This window comes from Petaurus breviceps, unplaced genomic scaffold, assembly GCF_028583685.1.
Source record: "Petaurus breviceps papuanus isolate PSGF00001 unplaced genomic scaffold, PetGlider_PUasm1.0 90847, whole genome shotgun sequence".
In the NCBI taxonomy this organism is placed as follows: Eukaryota; Metazoa; Chordata; class Mammalia; order Diprotodontia; family Petauridae; genus Petaurus; species Petaurus breviceps.
The window spans coordinates 1,581,351-1,598,621 of NW_027187360.1; the positions used below are offsets into that span (position 1 = coordinate 1,581,351).

Consider the following 17,271-nt stretch of genomic DNA (forward strand, 5'->3'; position numbering starts at 1 on the left):
ACCATCGTGTTGGAATCTGCCCACGTCTGTCAGCTAGCAATAATTATACTGTTTGTGTGTAACTCAATAAAAAAACAATGATGTTGGATTTCCTCCGATCTGATTTTTAAATGAGGCATCTACTGGAGTGGGGGGATGTAAATGACTAGAAAGGATCTGTTGAGGACTTAGCACCGTACGGTCATCAAGGAAAACTTGCTCTTGAACTTGAAATCAATTAAGCAGATGTTTGAAGAAGCAATATTGGATTTTTCATTAACGAACATTTTATTGTCGGAGAGATTATGTGATTTTCCTCCTCCCTTCTGCCAGCTCTAATGCCAACGTTGTTTGAATGAAAGCCCTGCTACTGTTATTATCATGAATTATCACAGACAGAATGATGGACTTGAGAGTCAGGCAGGGCTGGGTTCAAATCCTACCTCGGATATTTACTAGCTGTGTGGTCCTCTGTGGACCTCAGTTTCCTCATCTGAAAAATGAGAAGACCTCTAAAAAACCTTTGGCTTTAAGTCAATGATCTTATGGAATGAAGATGCTAGAGGATGCCGTAGTGTCCTGAATATAACTCAATGTCCTTATACAACACTGTTACATAGATTATCAGAAAGGGCACTGAATTCAGAGTCACAGGAGTTAAGTTAAAATCTCAGTTCTGTGTGACCTGGCATAATTCCTTCCTTCCCTTTGGGCTTCATTTTGCTCCTCTGTAAAAGGAGGGAGTTGAACTAAGTCATCTCGAAGGCCTTTTCAAGCTATACTTTATTCAAGTTGTTCTGCAGAGAAATGTTAGTTTTCCTCATTTCAGTTCATCTCTCTTGCCCTCTTCTCTCCATCTCACCCAGAATGGAATGATAGGGGCCACTCAAAGCCCCAAATTCTACTCCTCCTCAGTCTTTTTTTTTTTTAGGGCAATTGGGGACTTGCCCAAGGTCACTTGGCTAGTAAGTGTTAAGTGTCCGAGGCTGAATTTGAACTCAGGTCCTCCTGATTCCAGGGCCAGTGCTCTATTCACTGTGCTACCTAGCCACCCCTGCTCCTCAGTCTTGGTTAAGTTCATCCCTTATTAGGCAGGCTGATGGCTCCTTGCTTCCCATATTGGGGGATACACTTAGCACAGATGTCTGCTCAGTTCTAACTCAACTGAAGCTCAAAACTCCTGAGCTCGAGCTATCCACCATCCTCAACAGCCCTGGTAACGGGGATCATTAGGTGAGTGCAAACATATCCCACTCTCTACTTCGATTTCAACAAATATCTATTTAAGTGCCGGCAGAAGTTAAGGAAGAAAGGGATATAAAGATTAAATAAAGCATAATTCCTGTCCTCAAAGAACTCACAGTGTAGGAGGGGAAGATGACACACACATAAATCATTTTAATACAGAATGATATAAACCAATCAGTAAAGTATGAAGCACTTGCTATTATTGTTATCAATATTATTATTAATTACCACTACAACTATTTGTCAGGCAACCTGCTCAGGGCTGAGTATTCAAAAAAATAGTCCTTGACTTCACAGGAGAGGTTCAATCCAAGTGCTATATGAAGCAGATAGGGGGATGGAGTGTTAGATTTGAAGTTAGGAAGAACTGAGTTTGAATCCTGCCTCTGACACTTCTCCATAGGAGCAGCTAGGTGGTGCAGGAGATAGGGTACTAGGCCTGGAGTAAGGAAGAATCATCTTCCAGGAGTTCAAATCTTACCTCAGACACTTAAGACCTGTGTGACCCTGGGCAAGTCACTTAACTCTACCTACCTCAGTTTCTTCATCTGTAAAATGAGCTGGAGAAGGAAATGGCAAACCACTCCAGTATCTTTGCTGAGAAAACCCTAAATGGGGTCACAAAGAGTCGGACAGGACTGAGAAATGACCAAACAACATTTAGATGCTTACCAGTTCGTGGTAAATCACTTAATCTCATCTGTAAAATTAGATTGGACTAAATGGCCTTTAAAGTTCTTTTTAGCTCTAAACCTTATTATGGGGGGAGGAGGGGAAAGGTGTTAAGGGGAAAGAATCATTAATGACATTAGGGGAAATGGATCAGGCAGTTTCCCAGATTAGGTAACACCCAGGCTGAACCCACTGACTACATTTGTTTCACTGTCTAAAGACATCTGGCCCTTTGTATATGACATTAGCTCAGAATCAGTGGGCGACTGGCTTTCAGGTGGTCTTGTCCCCCACTGCAAGTCACTGGGAGGCGGGGTTGCATTAAGCCATCCGCTCTCTTTTGGCTTAATCTCCTTTGTAACTGATAACATGAAGCTGTAAAAGACATCACATATATATCCCAAGGAAGCCAAAGAGAGAAAAAAAGGCCTCAAACATATCAGAATATCCCCAGAATATCTGCCTGTGGTACCTCTTAGGGCAGGTACCTTGTGATAGCCAGAAACAGAGAGGTGCCCAGTACCTGGGCTAGGGCTGAAGAAATGATGGTACAGGAATGGAAGGGAATGTCATTCTGCAGTAGGAATGGACAAATATGAGGGACTTGGAGAGCCACAAGATCTGCATGAACAAGGGAAGAGCTAAATAAACAGAACCAAGGGAATGAAATTCACAAGAGGATGTTGAACGCTGAACGGTGGAAAAATCCTTGAAAGTCCTGATGAAGAGATGTTGAAACATACCTCCTTCCTCCAGGCGAGAGGTGGGGGACTATTGGGAAAGAATATGGCATACCCTGCTGGACAAGGTTTCTGTAGAGGATAGTTTTGCTTAGCTTTTCTTTATCACAAGGGAGTAGTGAGTAGGGGTGGGAGTTGGGGAACGACCATGATTGAAAGACAAAAGATATCAATAAAATGCATTATTAAGAACAAGAAAGACCATCATGCTATTGTCCCTAGGCCAACACTTACTCCATCTCTGAAATGAGGATGATAATCCATCTACCTCAGGGAGTTATCACGAGGATCCTGAATTATAGGTTTAGGGATGCATGGGACTAGGGAGTCTGAAGAGCGCTTGCTCTGTCAACGGTAAAGTGCTATAGGAATTTAAAGACCACTATCTTTACGACAGCTGACTCAGCTTTGGTTGGCCAAAGGGAAGTCACCTACCCCGTAGAACAACTACTCCCACTGCTACAATCCTATAAGATTGATAGAATCGCTGTCCAGAAGCACCTTGGGAGACAGGCAGTACAAGTTACTATCACCCCCATTTCAAGATTAGGAAAGTTGAGGCCCATAGAGGGGAAGTGACCTGCCCAAGGTCTCAAGATGGAGATGCAAATCAAGGTTTCCAAACTCTATGGTCAGTATCTTTCCTACTCTTCCAACAGAGTTAACAGTTAGTGGGCTGGTTTCTTCAGCATGTTCCTCAAACACTGCTCCCCCCTATAACTATATCTAGTCTATAGATAAAGATGACAGTTCCACATCTTGGATCATCCAGCAGAGGATGGGAGAGGGGAGATCCTCTGATCCAGGAGTGAGGAAAATGTTCTAGGTGAGTAAAGGCCCCTTTCTTCATTGGTGCCTGTAGGGGCTGAGCAACATTCTGAGGCCTGGTCTGGCCTACAGCTCTATTCCCTGCCCTCCTCCTCCCTCCTACCCCCCAAGTTTTCCCCATGGTGAGCTGGCACCAAGGACTGGAATGATCTTGATTATTGCCAGACTGAAAATTTAGAAGAATGTGTTTTGAAAGCTAATCTCCCAGGGTAGGTCACAATTAGCTTTTCCCAAGCTCTGGCACGACAACACCCAGATATATTTTTTCCTTTCTTGTTCTTTTTTTCCACCGTGGGTCAGTGTGGGCGACAGGAGGTGGTAACAAGGAAGAGCTGAATTGGCCGTCCACATTTCCCCCATGTTTTCTAGGACCTGGGCATTATCAAGCCAGGCTTCAAGCCATCTGGCCTCAAGACTCACAGGACATGGGGTTCAGAGTCACTCCCTTGGAAGTCTAGTCCATAAGACAGGGTGTGGTTTCCTTATTCTAGCAGATGGGGAAGGGAGAAGAAGTTGATCCCAGATGGAAAGCCCCTATGCCTCCTTTTCGCAAATCAGCCTGTTACAGTTTGACCACAAAGAAGGCCTGAGAAGAAGTCAGTGATGAAAGTGGAAAAGATCCAGACTATGTTGTCTCACCTCCACATTTCCAGGAAGGCCCTCCCTGCTCTCTCTGCCTGTTGAAATCCTACTTACCCTTCAAGGCCCAGCTCAAAGTTATCCTTCTTCCATATAAGGCCTTTCTCATCCTCCCAGTTGGTAAGGATAATTCCTTCCTTCTATCTCACACAGCATTTTGCCGCTCAAATACAAATTCCTCTGTTTGATTTTTAAAGTCCTTTACAAATTGGCCTCAAACTATCTTTTCAACCTCATTATGCTTTACTCTCCTTTTCAAACTCTATGGCCCATCCAGACTGGCTCTTTCTCTTCACTCCTTATACACAACACCCCATCTCCTACCTCAGCACCTTTGCCCTGGCTGTCCCCCACACCTGGAACACACCACCCCTGCCCCATCCCTCAGGAATCATCTTCTACATGAAGCTTTTCCTATCCCCCTGCTAGTGCCACAAAAAATAACTTTGTATTTGTCCTGAATATATTTATTCTGCACACACGTTTAAATGTACACATCTACTCCTACAGAACATAAGCTCTTTAAGATCAGGGGATATTTCCTTCCTCAGCACAAGCAAGGCAGAGATGGTGCTTAATAAATGCTTGTTAGTTGCTTGGTTTTGTATTATATGCTCTATTTTGTATTAGACTTATTAATATTGCGTCATCTCTCTCCCTAATAGGCTCCTTAAGAGCTGCAACAACATTACTTATCTTTGTACCTGCCCTAAGAGGTACCACAGGCACCTGCAAATAGCAGGTGCTTAATAAGTGTCTGTTATACCAAATTAGCTAAACCTGCCGGTTAGGTATTATCTCAGCAAAAGCCCCACCCACTGACTAGAAGTCTCATTTCTGTGTCTATAAAGCTGTCCAGATGTGAGTGGTGAGCTACTCTCACTTCAATGCCAGGAGTAATGTCTTAACAATTAGAGGTAATGAGTTCTCTGTCACTGGAGGTGTTTAAATAGAAGCTCTGGTGGGGATGTTCTTGCTTGGGAAGATATACCATAGAGAGTGGTAGCGATGGGACTAGATGATTTTTGGTAGGTATCCTTTCCATTACTACAAAGTGGCATCAAATCTGCCAGAAAGAAGACTAAAATTAGGTATAGAAGGGGCAGGATGGAGGTGGGAGGTTTTTGTTTGCTTGTTTTTTCAGGTTGTAGGTTTTAAGAACTAAGGACCAAAGTTTTATAGACTGGTAAACCACTTCGGACTGATCTGGGAAATGCTGAGTGTAGAGAGCAGGGCCAACCCTGGCTGAGGGGAGGCTCAACTACCCAGAATCCTTTGTTCTAGTCCCCCGGGAACAGGGGAAGGTGCCACCCAGGCTGAGGCAGGGTACCACCCTGGGCTTCTGTAGCAGAAGGCAGGGCATCTCCCTAGTGGTCAAGGCAGAGTCACCACAATGGACTCACCTGCCTTGGGGAGGGGGGTGGTGGAGAGGAATAAGGAAATGATTGTCAAAGTACATTACTAACCAATGCTATTTCTACCCATGGTAATGAAGTTTTTGACAGCTAAGTGTATTTGAACCACATTTTTTTCATTCCTTCTTCCCACATGGCTACCACTTGGGCTCAGGGCCTCCTCATCTCTCACCTGGAACACTGCAAATGGCTTAATAATTGGTCTCCCTGTTTGGAAAATCTCCCTTCTGGAATCCATCCTCCAAACTGCTGCCATGCTTATAGGCCTGAAGCACAGGTCTGACCAGGTCCCATTCTTGTTCAAGACAACTTCATTGCCTCCTGACTGCCTTTAAGATATGGGTTCTTAACCATTTTTGTGGCACGAACCCCAGTGGCGGTCTGATGAAGCCTATGGACCCCTTCTGAGAATGATGTTTTTAAATGCATAAAATGAAATACACAGGATTACAAAGGAAACCACTTATACTGATATACAATTATATTTTATATATATCTACTACCTATTTCTATGTATATACATGTGTATATATACATATACACACTATATGTAGACATATGTACACATTTTGTTGTTCAGTTGTTTTTTAATCATGTCTGACTCTTCATGACCCTCTTTTTGGGATTTTCTTGGCAGAGATATCAGAGTGGTTTGCCATGTCCTTCTCCAGCTCATTTTACAGATGAGGAAACTGAGACAAACAGGGTTAAGTGACTTGCCCAGGGTCACACAGCTAGTAAGAGTCTGAGGCCAGATTTGAACTCAGGAAGATGAATTTTCCTGATTCCAGGACCAGCATTCTATCCAATGTGGCACCTCGTTGCCTCTGTGTGTGAATATGCACATATATATGTGTATATATTATATGTATACACCTACACATTCATGAGGTGTTTCCTGAATATGCTCTCTCTTTACTCACATAGGCACGACCTCAGATTAGGCCTTATGCTCTCCCACTTGTACTACTGCAGAAGCCTCTTCTTTGGTCTTCCTGCCTCTGGCCTTTCCTTTCTCCAATCCAACCTCCACACAGCTGCCAAAATGCCTGTCCCCAAGCCCAGGTATGACAGCCACATCACTCCCTTGCTCCTACCTTACTACCTTTCCGGTGTTCTTAGATATGTTCTTTCTCCTTTCTGTACACTCTGCAGCTCAGCTGTACTGCCTGACTGGCTGCCCCAAACACACACTTCATCTCTCCTCTCCTTGCCTTTGCCCTGCCTCCCCGCCAGACCCAGAATGCTCTCCCTTGTCACTCCACTTCTGGGAATCTCTTACTTTCCTTCAAGACTCAGCTCAAGCGTCTCCTTTATGAAGCCCTTCATGATACACCACTTTGCCAAGCTTCTGGTATACGCCCTTTCAAAACTGCCCTGTATTCATTTTGTGGATATTATATACATACTATATACATATATATACATATTATATACACACATATGTATGTATATATGTATGTATGTATGTATGTATGTGTGTGTGTAAAAGTTCTCTCCCCTGTTAGAATGTAAGCTCCTTGAGGGCAGGAATGAATTCATTTTTATCTTACTATCCCGAGTCTAATATACAATGAGTGTTTAATAAGTGCTTATCAATTAATTTCCAGGAGATGGTAACTTCCTTGATGATTCAGATCAGGGGTGGGGAACCTGAGGCCTCCAGGCCACATATGGACTTCCAGGTCCTTGGGTGAGGCTTTTTGACTGAGTCCAAGTTTTACAAAACAAATCCTTTCATTAAGGGGATTTGTTCTGTGAAGTTTGGATTCAGTCAAAGGGCTGCACTTGAGGACCTAGAGGGCCACGTGTAGCCTTGTGGTCTTCCTTACCCCTGACTTAGACTGTTTCATTTTTGTCTTTGTATCATGGCACCACAGCACCCCAGAAGATATTTAATATCTTTTTTGCTGATTTAAACTGAATTCAGAACTATGACTGTACTTCTGTATTTGGTGAGAAGCACTAAACAATGTGGGTATTCCCCACTGTATTCAGCATCCTAGGGAGGGAGGAAGGAGGCAGCAGCTAGGTGTCTCGGTGGATAGAGTGCAGGTATGAAGTGAGGAAGGAGACCTGAGTTCAAATTGAGCCTCAGACACTGACTAGCTGTTTGACCCTGGGCAAGTCACTTAGCCTTACCTCAGTTTCCTCATCTGTAAAATCAGTTAGAAAAGAAAAATGGCAAACCACTCCAGTATCTTTGCCAAGGAAATTCCACTAAGAAGTCATGAAGAATTGGATGTGAATAGGGAGGGAGGGGATCTATTTATGTATAAGTTTCCACCTATTTGCATTTCAGAGATGCTTTCTCTTTCGGATGAATCTTTAATTGGCGGTGACTCACACAAGGTTGGCAGTGGTAGGGCATTAGAGATAATCTAGTCCTCAATTTTACAGACCAGGAAACTGAGGCCAGAGAGGGAAGTGACTTGCTCTAAAAAGGGGCAAATCTGTTCCTGGTAACCTGAGAGGGCTGTAGTGCGAAGTCTCAGGCCTGTAACCACCTCTTAACATTCTCAAAACTAGACCAATCTGTCAAATATTGACATATTTGTAAACAGATTATGCACATAAAAGGTGAGATTATACAAAATTCCCCCCAAAGCAAAGAATTCTTTTAAAATGTAAATTTCTAATTGATCTCACTTATCTCTTCTTTCTATATACTCTCACAGAACATTATGGTATTTATTTGTACACATAGCTTATCTTTCTCCTACCCTAAGGTCCTTAAGGACACAGATGCCCCTTACCTAGCTCTGTAAGAACATAATTGGTTCTTCATCATTGTTTGCTGCATCAAGAGGAGAGATGGGGATTTTCTTTTTTTCTTCTCTAGTGTACTTCTAGTGTCTGAGAGAATTAAAACCCTCTCAAAAAGACAGCCTTAAGACTAGAAACTTAACCCTCCCAATACTCTGTTCTTCTGTTTCCCAATCATTTCCCAGAACCACTCCCTGGCCTCAGTTAAGCCCATAATATCTGGTTCCTCTGAGGCAACATGGGGGAGTGGATAGAGCATTGGGCCTGGAGTCAGGAAGACCCAATACGAATTCTTCTTTATACACTTGCTACCTGTGTGACTCTAGGCTGCCATTTACCCTCTCAGTCTCAGTTTCTTCATCTATGAATTGGGAATATTAATAATACCTACCTTACAAGATCGTTGTCAGAATCATAATTGATTCTTAATAGACAGAATGTGAGTAAAATGCTTGGGAAACTTCAAGTTGCAAAATATATTTAGCTATTATTGTGGCACTGTCTACACCTTTGTAAAATCCCTTTCAATGACTGCTCTAGTGTGCTTGTCTTTCTTTCTTAACCTCTTAGCTAAAGAGAACTGCCTGAAAAAGTAAAGGTCCCTGAGGATCATTCAAACAGGGAATTTTCCTAACCTTTCTGGAAATCTAGCCTCATGCAGCTCACTGACCAACAAGCAGAGAGCTGAGTGATTCTGACATGCTCAGAATTAACCCCTGTGACAATCCCGATTAACTGCCTGGGGTGGTTTGTCCACCACTTGAAGCAAAAGAATAAAAAATGTGGTCCAAAAAAAAAAATCACCCACATCAATTAAGGGAACAGGAAGAATCTCTAATCTCAGCTTTATCAGGTGCCATTGCTCCAGCCAGATCTTAATTGGTGTGGACAGCTGTTCACCGTGCTTGAAATTGGAAAGAGGCCTTGGATTATCTTAGAAAAGAAGGCTCTAACCCAGAGGAGTAGTGCAGCCGCATCACAGAGGAGCAGAAAATAGCAGATGATAAATTTTTTAGGACCACCCTCTGGTCTGCAAGTTGCACCAGACTGTGAGCTAATGGGTTCAGCTTTTTGGGACATGCATTATTGAACTGAGTCTGTCTTGTGGTTTCAAAAGCATTGTCGTTTCTCCACCTCCTAGAAGGAACTCAACCCGTCTTCAAAGTCAGCTCAACTGCTACAAAGCTCTGGCTTATCTGTTAGGAAGAAACACTTTAGGGCACTGATCTGAAGCCTGGGATACTGAGAACTTACAAGAGGAATAGAACCTTTGCTGGATCAAAAACCTACTGTGGTTTTTCTCTGGCTCCTTTGTCCAGATCACGCCCACAACTCCCTTCCTCTTACAAGCATAGCTAGCTGGTTCTGGACAACAGCTGCAAGGCAAAACCTGCCAAGGGCCTGACTGGTGCATTATTTCAAGCTTGACATGTGCATCTCACAGGGGATGAGAATCAGATTGGTGCCCCACTCCAATCAATCCACAAGCATGAGAGCTGACTATGTGTCCAGAAGCATAAGAGCTGACTATGTGCCCACAAACATAAGCGCTAACTATGTGCCCACACACGAGAGCTGACGATATGCCCACAAACATGAGAGCTGACTATGTGCCCACAAATATGAGAGCTATGTGCCCACAAACATGAGAGCTGACTATGTGCCCACAAACATGAGAGCTGACTACGTGCCCAGAAACATGAGAGCTGACTATGTGCCCACAAGCATAAGAGCTGACTATGTGCCAGGCTCTGGGCTAAGTGCTAGGGCTATAAAGAATGGCAAAAGCCCTCAAGGAGCTTACAGTCTAATGGAGGAGACAATATACAACCAAGCTATGCAGAATGTAAATGAGAGGTAATCTTAGAAGGAAGGCTGTATTCTTAAGGGGGACTGGGAAAGGCTCTCTACAGAAGGTGAAATTTTATTGGGGATGTGAGTGATGATATCAGGAGGCGCTGCTGAGGATAGAGAGCATTCCAGGCAGGAGCAACAGCCAGGGGAAATACACAGAATTGGGAGAAGGTGTGTCTTGGGCAAGGAACAGCAAGATGGTCAGTGTTAAAGGATCACAGACTATATAGACAGAAGTAAGGTGGGAGAAGGCTGAAAACGGACAGGTTAGGAAGGGCTTTAGGAAGAAGATTAAATATAAGCATTTATTAAGAACCTACTATGTGCTTAAAAAATAAGTTGTGCTAAGTGCTTTGCACACATCATCTCATTGGCACATCACAACAACCTGGGAGGTGCTATTATTACACTTGAAATTCTATGTTGCAATAAAGTTTCCAAAAAGTACGTGCCCTAGAACAACCCTGTGAAGGTGAGTGGCAGGATTACTGTTTGTCCCCATTTTGCAGATGGGGAAATGGAGGCTCATGTGGTCAAAGTGACTTGTCCATTGTCATACAACTAGTCAATTTTCAAACCCAGGTCTCCAAAGTATGATCCCATGCCCCTTCTCTCCTGACACCACCACCACCCTGGTACAGGTCCTTATTTCCTCATGTCTGGGCTATTGCAACAGGCTCCTGGTTGGCTTCTCTGCCTCACATCTCTCCCTATTCAGCTGTCAAAGTGATATTCCTAAAACTCTGACCATGTCATCTGTCTCTACTCAATAAACTCCAACAGGAGTTATTATGATTTGTAACCCACAGGTGGCCCTGGTAGCCATACTCTGGGACCCACAAATTTATGTATTTATATACATAAATTGTATATGAGGAGAATACTTCTGCCTGCGTTCATTCATTTGGATATTTATTAAACACTTATAGTGGGCAATGTTATTGGGGACTGAAGATAATTTGGAAGCAGGAAACTTGCCCCACTGCAAATGCCTGTCATGATTCTAGAACCTGAGTAACCTTAAACACTAACTACTGCCTGGCAGGTCTGCATCTTGTATGTCAGGATTATCAAAAACACCCTCTGGGTGCTACTTGCTTCCTTTCTGCAAATTCTCTTTACTCATAAAAACTCTTCTGGGAAAATATACTCCTATGATCACTAACACACGTTGTTATGTGAAATGAGTTGGTTTCATAGAAATCACCTCTTCTCTGCAGCTAAAATACCAGCTTCTCCTTTTTCTATTGGATAAGGGTTTCAGAAAGGGGTGGAGTTAAAGCCAGCAGCAGCTAGGCGACGCAGCAGATAGTGCTGGACCTGGAGACGGAAAGATCCAAGTTCAAATCCAGCTTTAGACATGACCCTGGGCAAGTCATTTAACTTCTGCTAGCCTCTGTTTTCTCACCTGTAAAATGGAAATAATTAAGAGTGCCTACTCCCAGAGTTGTGAGGATCAAATGAGACAGTATCTGTAAAAGCACTTGGCTTAGTGCATGGCATACAATAGGTGCTTAATAAATGCTTATTCTATTTCATTCCATAACTAAGGAAATTTGCATTTGGGGAGAGAGTGTGACCAAGCAGATTTTCATTTGGATTGCCTGTCATACTTTTGGCAAAGGGTGCCATCTCAAGCTGGGGGGGGGGGGGGGGGGTCTTCAGAAGGCTGGTGGATAACTACCAGTCAATTTCCAAATTGGTTGATCTCAAGCTAGGCATAACCCTGTCTCTGTGGGGAGGGGAAAAGTAAGGTAAGGACATGAAGCCAGTAGCAGCTGGTCAATGCTTGCTACCATCAACAGCTCCCCCTCCCAGCCTGGAGCCCCCCCAACCCCTGAGGAATAAAGCACATTTTCATCAGGAGAGGGCTAGGGGTTTGGGAGGAGGGAGAACAAGTGGAAAGTCTACCTTCCAAGGCAGAGTGCTTCATCTGAATCCAGATCTACTTGTGAGACAAACCTCTGTCTGTCTGTCTGCCATTCAAGTGAATTTGGAACCAGATCATTCTGCCCAGCTTCACTTGGGAGTGCTGTGTAGCTATGGCCTAGAACTCTGCCAGAGATGGTTTGCAGTTTTTTGGACTAGCAGAATCACTCTAGTGTCTGGGGTCTCTTACCAAGCTCTACATCCTGGTCGTCTGTCAGGACAAGGATGATATTTGGACGGATATTCCTCCGATCCCTCTGGAACCTCCCTTTGAGGCGCTGGCTTGACAGGAAGGCTGAACTGCTGTCCAGCAGGGAGAATACAGTTACAGTAAATAAGCCCAGGAGAAGGGTGTAGGGGGCCATTATTTCGTTGATTTGGTTCCTGTGAAACCCGGGAGGTTGAATTGCTTTCTTTATCTTCTCCTATTTCAGATCTGTGAATAAAGAAGAGAGATATTCATGCAAAAATAAACCAAAAATAATTTTTAGGAAATCCTTTTGCATGAACTACGAAATTCTTTGAAAAGGATAAGTAAGCCACAGCCCACCCAAGTCCACAAAGGGCAGAAATTTGCTCAATTTCCCAAGACAACACCAAGGATCCCTCCCTGCTGGAGTCCACCAATCATCTGCAGGGTCTGGTGATGCCCTAACTGCCCAACATGAGAAGCCACTTGTTTCTAGACAAGCAGACTTTTGAGACACACTCGTCAAAGGATAGAGGAAAGAAGAAATCAAGGTCTTGGCATGGTTGCAATGGAAAGAACACTGGGGTTGAAGCTGGAGGAACTGTTCAAATCCAGGCTTTGACATTTGCTAGGTGGGAAACCCTGGGGAAGCCCTGATTTCTGGAAGCCTCTGGGAACCTCGATTTCTGCAGTAGGGATAATAAAACATAGATAGCGCCTATCTCATAAGTTTCTTGTTTTTTGGCGTGCTTTGGCATGTATAAACTATATCAGATTGCTTGCTGTCTCAGGGAGGGGGGAGAGGAAGGAAGGTGGGAGAAAAATTGGGAACTTAAAATCTTTCAAAAGATGAAAGCTGAAGACTGTCTTTACCTGGAATTGGAAAAAGTAAAATACTATTAAATAAAAAAAGAAAAGGAAAATACTATCCAAATATATATATAAAGAGTGTGCTTTGGGGACCCTAAAAGCAACAGGCAATCTTTTCCCTCCCTTTTTGGTAAAGGCATAAGACTGTGGTTTTGGAATATTGAAAACATCATTGGACTCTATGTGTTGGTTGTTATGCTTAAAATAAAAGAGATAACTTTCCTTCTCTTTTTTTTTTTTAATAAGAAATGGATATCAAGGGAGGCACATATTGGAAAATGAAGGTGATATAAAAATCAAAATATCAACACTTAAAAAAAGAGTACTACATAATCCATAATCATAATTATGTCCATATTGTCCAATCACTGTGTTCTCCTACCTCCAAATTCAGGTCTAAAGCTATAGCAGCAAGGATAGGACATGCAAAGGGATTATAACTGGAGAATTTCCCCTTGCTAACAGAGCCTGCTTGTTCTGTCATGTGACATTCTGCTTCTTATCAAAATGAACTTTCAAGTGTCTTCCCAGGAGTAAATGTATGGTTGTTTCTTCTGCCTAAAGGGAATGAAGCAGAGCCCTCCCCCCCCCCCCCAAAAAAGGGTAAAGGAGTCAAGGTTTTACAGCTGGCTTACTGTGACCTTGGGCAAGTGACAGCTTCTCTGCTGTCCATCTGTGAAACACCTGTCCTTACCTATCACTCATGGGGCCCCTGTGAGGACAAAAGACAGCAGAGATGTGCAACTGCTTCATGTTCTCCAGAGGGAAGGTGCTCTACATAAGTGATTTTATTATTAGCAAAGCATTATAACATAGGACAGGTCTGTGAGATGTCAACATCCTTCCTGAAATGAGCATGACACACTTATGATGAGAAACAGACCTCTTTAGAATTTAAGGACAAAACCGTAGCTTATCAGATCCCAAAGTATGCCTTAAGCAATGCAAATCAGCTGGAATGACCTAAGGGATCCCAGTGGCATTTGCCAGGCATGGTTTTTGGCAAGAGCCCTCTTCTCTCTGTACCTCGGATTCCTCCTTTGTAGAACGTGGAATTTGCAACAGATTCTTTCTAAGGTCCCTTCTAACCCCAGTGCACCTAGATTCTAAGCTGGGACACAGCATGGACAACGAATTTCCTGGTCTCAGTGGCTAGGGGTGTGTTTAAAGGCTAATGCGGAGAAGGGCTGAGATATGTACTCAAAGTATAACCCTGTCACCTGACTGATCCTTCTGGAGAGATTGTCCTCTTGGGAACTGATAAAAATTTCCATTGGGATTCTTCAGGATCAATGGGATTTCCTTCCCCTAACTTTAGCCAGAGAACCAGTAGCAATGAGATAAAGATTAACAAGTGCTAATTATTACATGAGATCAAGTGATCAATGAGTCAATTTTTGATGAATTTCCCAAGGATGGCTTTCCCTGTCCGAATGCCAGCTCACTGTAATAATGTGGTGGAAATCAATTAAAAAAATGACACAAGGGAAGCCGCCTTTTTGTGAGATTCAAAGTGGCTGAACTAAAAGGACCTACACTGAATTCCATTCAGCAAAACCAACTTGATATTCCATCCAAAAGGCAAATAGCACAGCTTTGTTCCCAGGAGCCAATTTCAGAACCACACAATCAGTCCCCTCTCTGAGTACAGTGCTGGCATCTTCTTTCAAGCCCAAGGCTTCCTATCCCAGTACAAGGCCTTTGGAAATAGCTAATTCCCAATATTTAGAGAAAAATTAGCTCCTGCATCTGTATTTAACCTGGAGAAATGTCAAGAGGGACAAGAGTTGGTATTTATGGAGCCTTTCCTTCTAAATAGATTTCAATACTTCTATGCAGAAATTCATGATTGATTCCTAGACTGTTGTAAGGGGAAGGGCCCTTAGAACACAGAATGTCAGAGAGGGAAAGGCCCTTAGAACACAGCATGACAAAGAGGGAAGGGCTCTTAGAACATGGAACATCAGAGCATAAAGAACCCTTAGAACACAATGTCAGAGCTTGGAATGACCTTACAACACTGTCAGACCTGATGGCAGGGGGAGGAGGGAGATCACAGAACACAAAATGAGAACAGAAAAGGGGCTGGAAGGACCCTCAGAGATCATATGGTCTAATCCTCTGATTTTTATAGACGAAACTGAAGACAGGAAGGGGAAGTAATTTGCCTTAGGTCACCCAGCAGGACTAGAATCCTGACCTTCTGATTCCCAGCCCAGACCTCTATACTGTATTGTTTTTTTCCTTTTAGGCAGCAGAAGCCAGAATGAACTAGAAATACTTATTAATAAATTCCCTAAAATTAAAAAGGGCAGATTAACTAGTTTTGAATACCCTGGCCAGTATGGCAAAGGGAGGGTAAGGAGAAAATGAGATAGAGGAGGAAGCTTCTTCCCATGAAGGCAACTTTGGCTCTGGCTATCTGCCTCCCCGCCCTGTGCCCCTGTCACCAGCCTCACATGGCACTGTTTGCACCTACCACATGTTAGCAAATATGTTTTTGAAATTTAGAGCTATTTCTAGGGCAAGGGTTCTCAGATCTATGAACTTGGCTTTTTTTTTTTTAAACATTCTGACGACTATATTTCAATTAAATTGGTTTCCTTTGTAATTTCCTTTGCATTTTATTTTATGCATTAAAAAACATTCTGAGGAGTCCCTAGGCTTCACCAGACTGCCAAAGGGGGCCCAAGATGCAAATGTTCTGATCTAAGGAATCACTGATCTAAGGAAATCTTGTTGTTTTTGGTCCTGGAAATCATTGGGCAATGCCTTGACTTGCAACTGAATTAGATTTAAGTAAGGCAGAGTTGCACCGTCTAAGGAAATCAGGTGCAATCAAAGGGCCCACAGAAACCACTATCCTAACCCCAACATGGATCCCAACAGGGATACTGCATTGAAGGAGTTCCCTAGAGCAAGCAAAGATAGGGTGGGCAAGGCAGGGGGAGGGGGCATTCATCCATCCTTACACAGAATAACCTACTCTAGTAGAATATAAGCTACTTGGGGGCAGGGACTGCTTTGCTTTTGTCTTTATAGGCCCAGGGCTTACCACAGGAAAGGATAATAAGCACTCATGTGCTTGTTGGCTGATTATAATGACAGATCATCAGAAAATGTCGTAGTTAGGAAAAGATTTTAGAGATCATGTAAACCCTACCATTTCATTTTACATATGAGGTAACTAAGACCCAGGGAGGAAAAATAATGTCCCCACAGTTAGCTAAAGGGAGAGCCAGGACTAGAACCAAGATCCAGGTGAGAACTCGGGCCTCGAAGGGCCAGAAAAGATTTTAGATGAGCATAGGGGAGGGTATTTCAGGTAAGAGAAACAGCGTGAGGGAACAGGGAAAGGCAGAGGAGGAAGGGGGATGTGAGATCTAAAACCTCTCACATCCAGAATCCTGTCTAGACTCAGGAGGACACGCAGGCATCTGTCAGGCTTCCCAGATCCTCCCTTTGTTACAGGCAGTGGTTCTCTCTCAGGCAGGGCTGTGACTTCCCTGGCCCTGGATGGCAGCGGGGGAGAATTAAAAGAACAGCCCCAAAAAACAAAACCCAACCAGGAACCAAGGAACAGAAGAACCATAGCCTTCTCCCATCTCTTACCTACCCAGACTCAGCATGCCCAGAGTGAGGGGCATCAGTAGTGGGCTCCCTGCACGGGCCCTCTATCCCTGCCTAGCCAGACCACTCGGGCATTGCAACAGCACAGTGAGTCAGACTGTGCACTCACTCACTCGCTCATTCAACAAACATCTATCTATGGAAGATCTACTATGTGCAAAATATCGTGCTTGCTGACATAGTGAGGTGGCATCAGATATTTGGGAATACAAAGGCAACAGGACATGAACACAGAAATATAACATGAATAAAATTATTCTTAAGAAAAGTTATTGATCTGCATTGGTAGAGTGAGTTTCTTGGGAGTTCTTTATAATAAGGAAATCATAGGTCTGGACTCCCAACCATCCCCACCAAAAAAAAAAAAAAGCTTATCAGATTCAATGAGGGAAAAATAATTTCCAGCTTGGGAGGATTAGATGGGGTGGGGTGGAGGAAATCTGTGAACTTGCCTTTTTTTTTTTAAAACATTCTAATAACTGTATTTCAATCTAACTGGCTTCCTTCATAA

At 43.3% G+C, this 17,271-nt stretch overlaps 1 protein-coding gene across 3 annotated transcripts in view; it reads right to left on the reverse strand.

The window, feature by feature from the left end:
- The window catches only part of SULF2 (sulfatase 2), a 146,751-nt gene that overhangs the window by 105,439 nt on the left and 24,041 nt on the right, over window positions 1–17,271 (reverse strand). For all 3 annotated transcript variants that reach the window (XM_069072363.1, XM_069072362.1, XM_069072361.1), the window contains exon 2: window positions 12,261–12,506. In XM_069072363.1, the coding sequence (XP_068928464.1) occupies window positions 12,261–12,435 (175 nt within the window). In that variant the 5' untranslated portion in view covers window positions 12,436–12,506. The remainder of the gene's footprint in view (window positions 1–12,260; window positions 12,507–17,271) is intronic.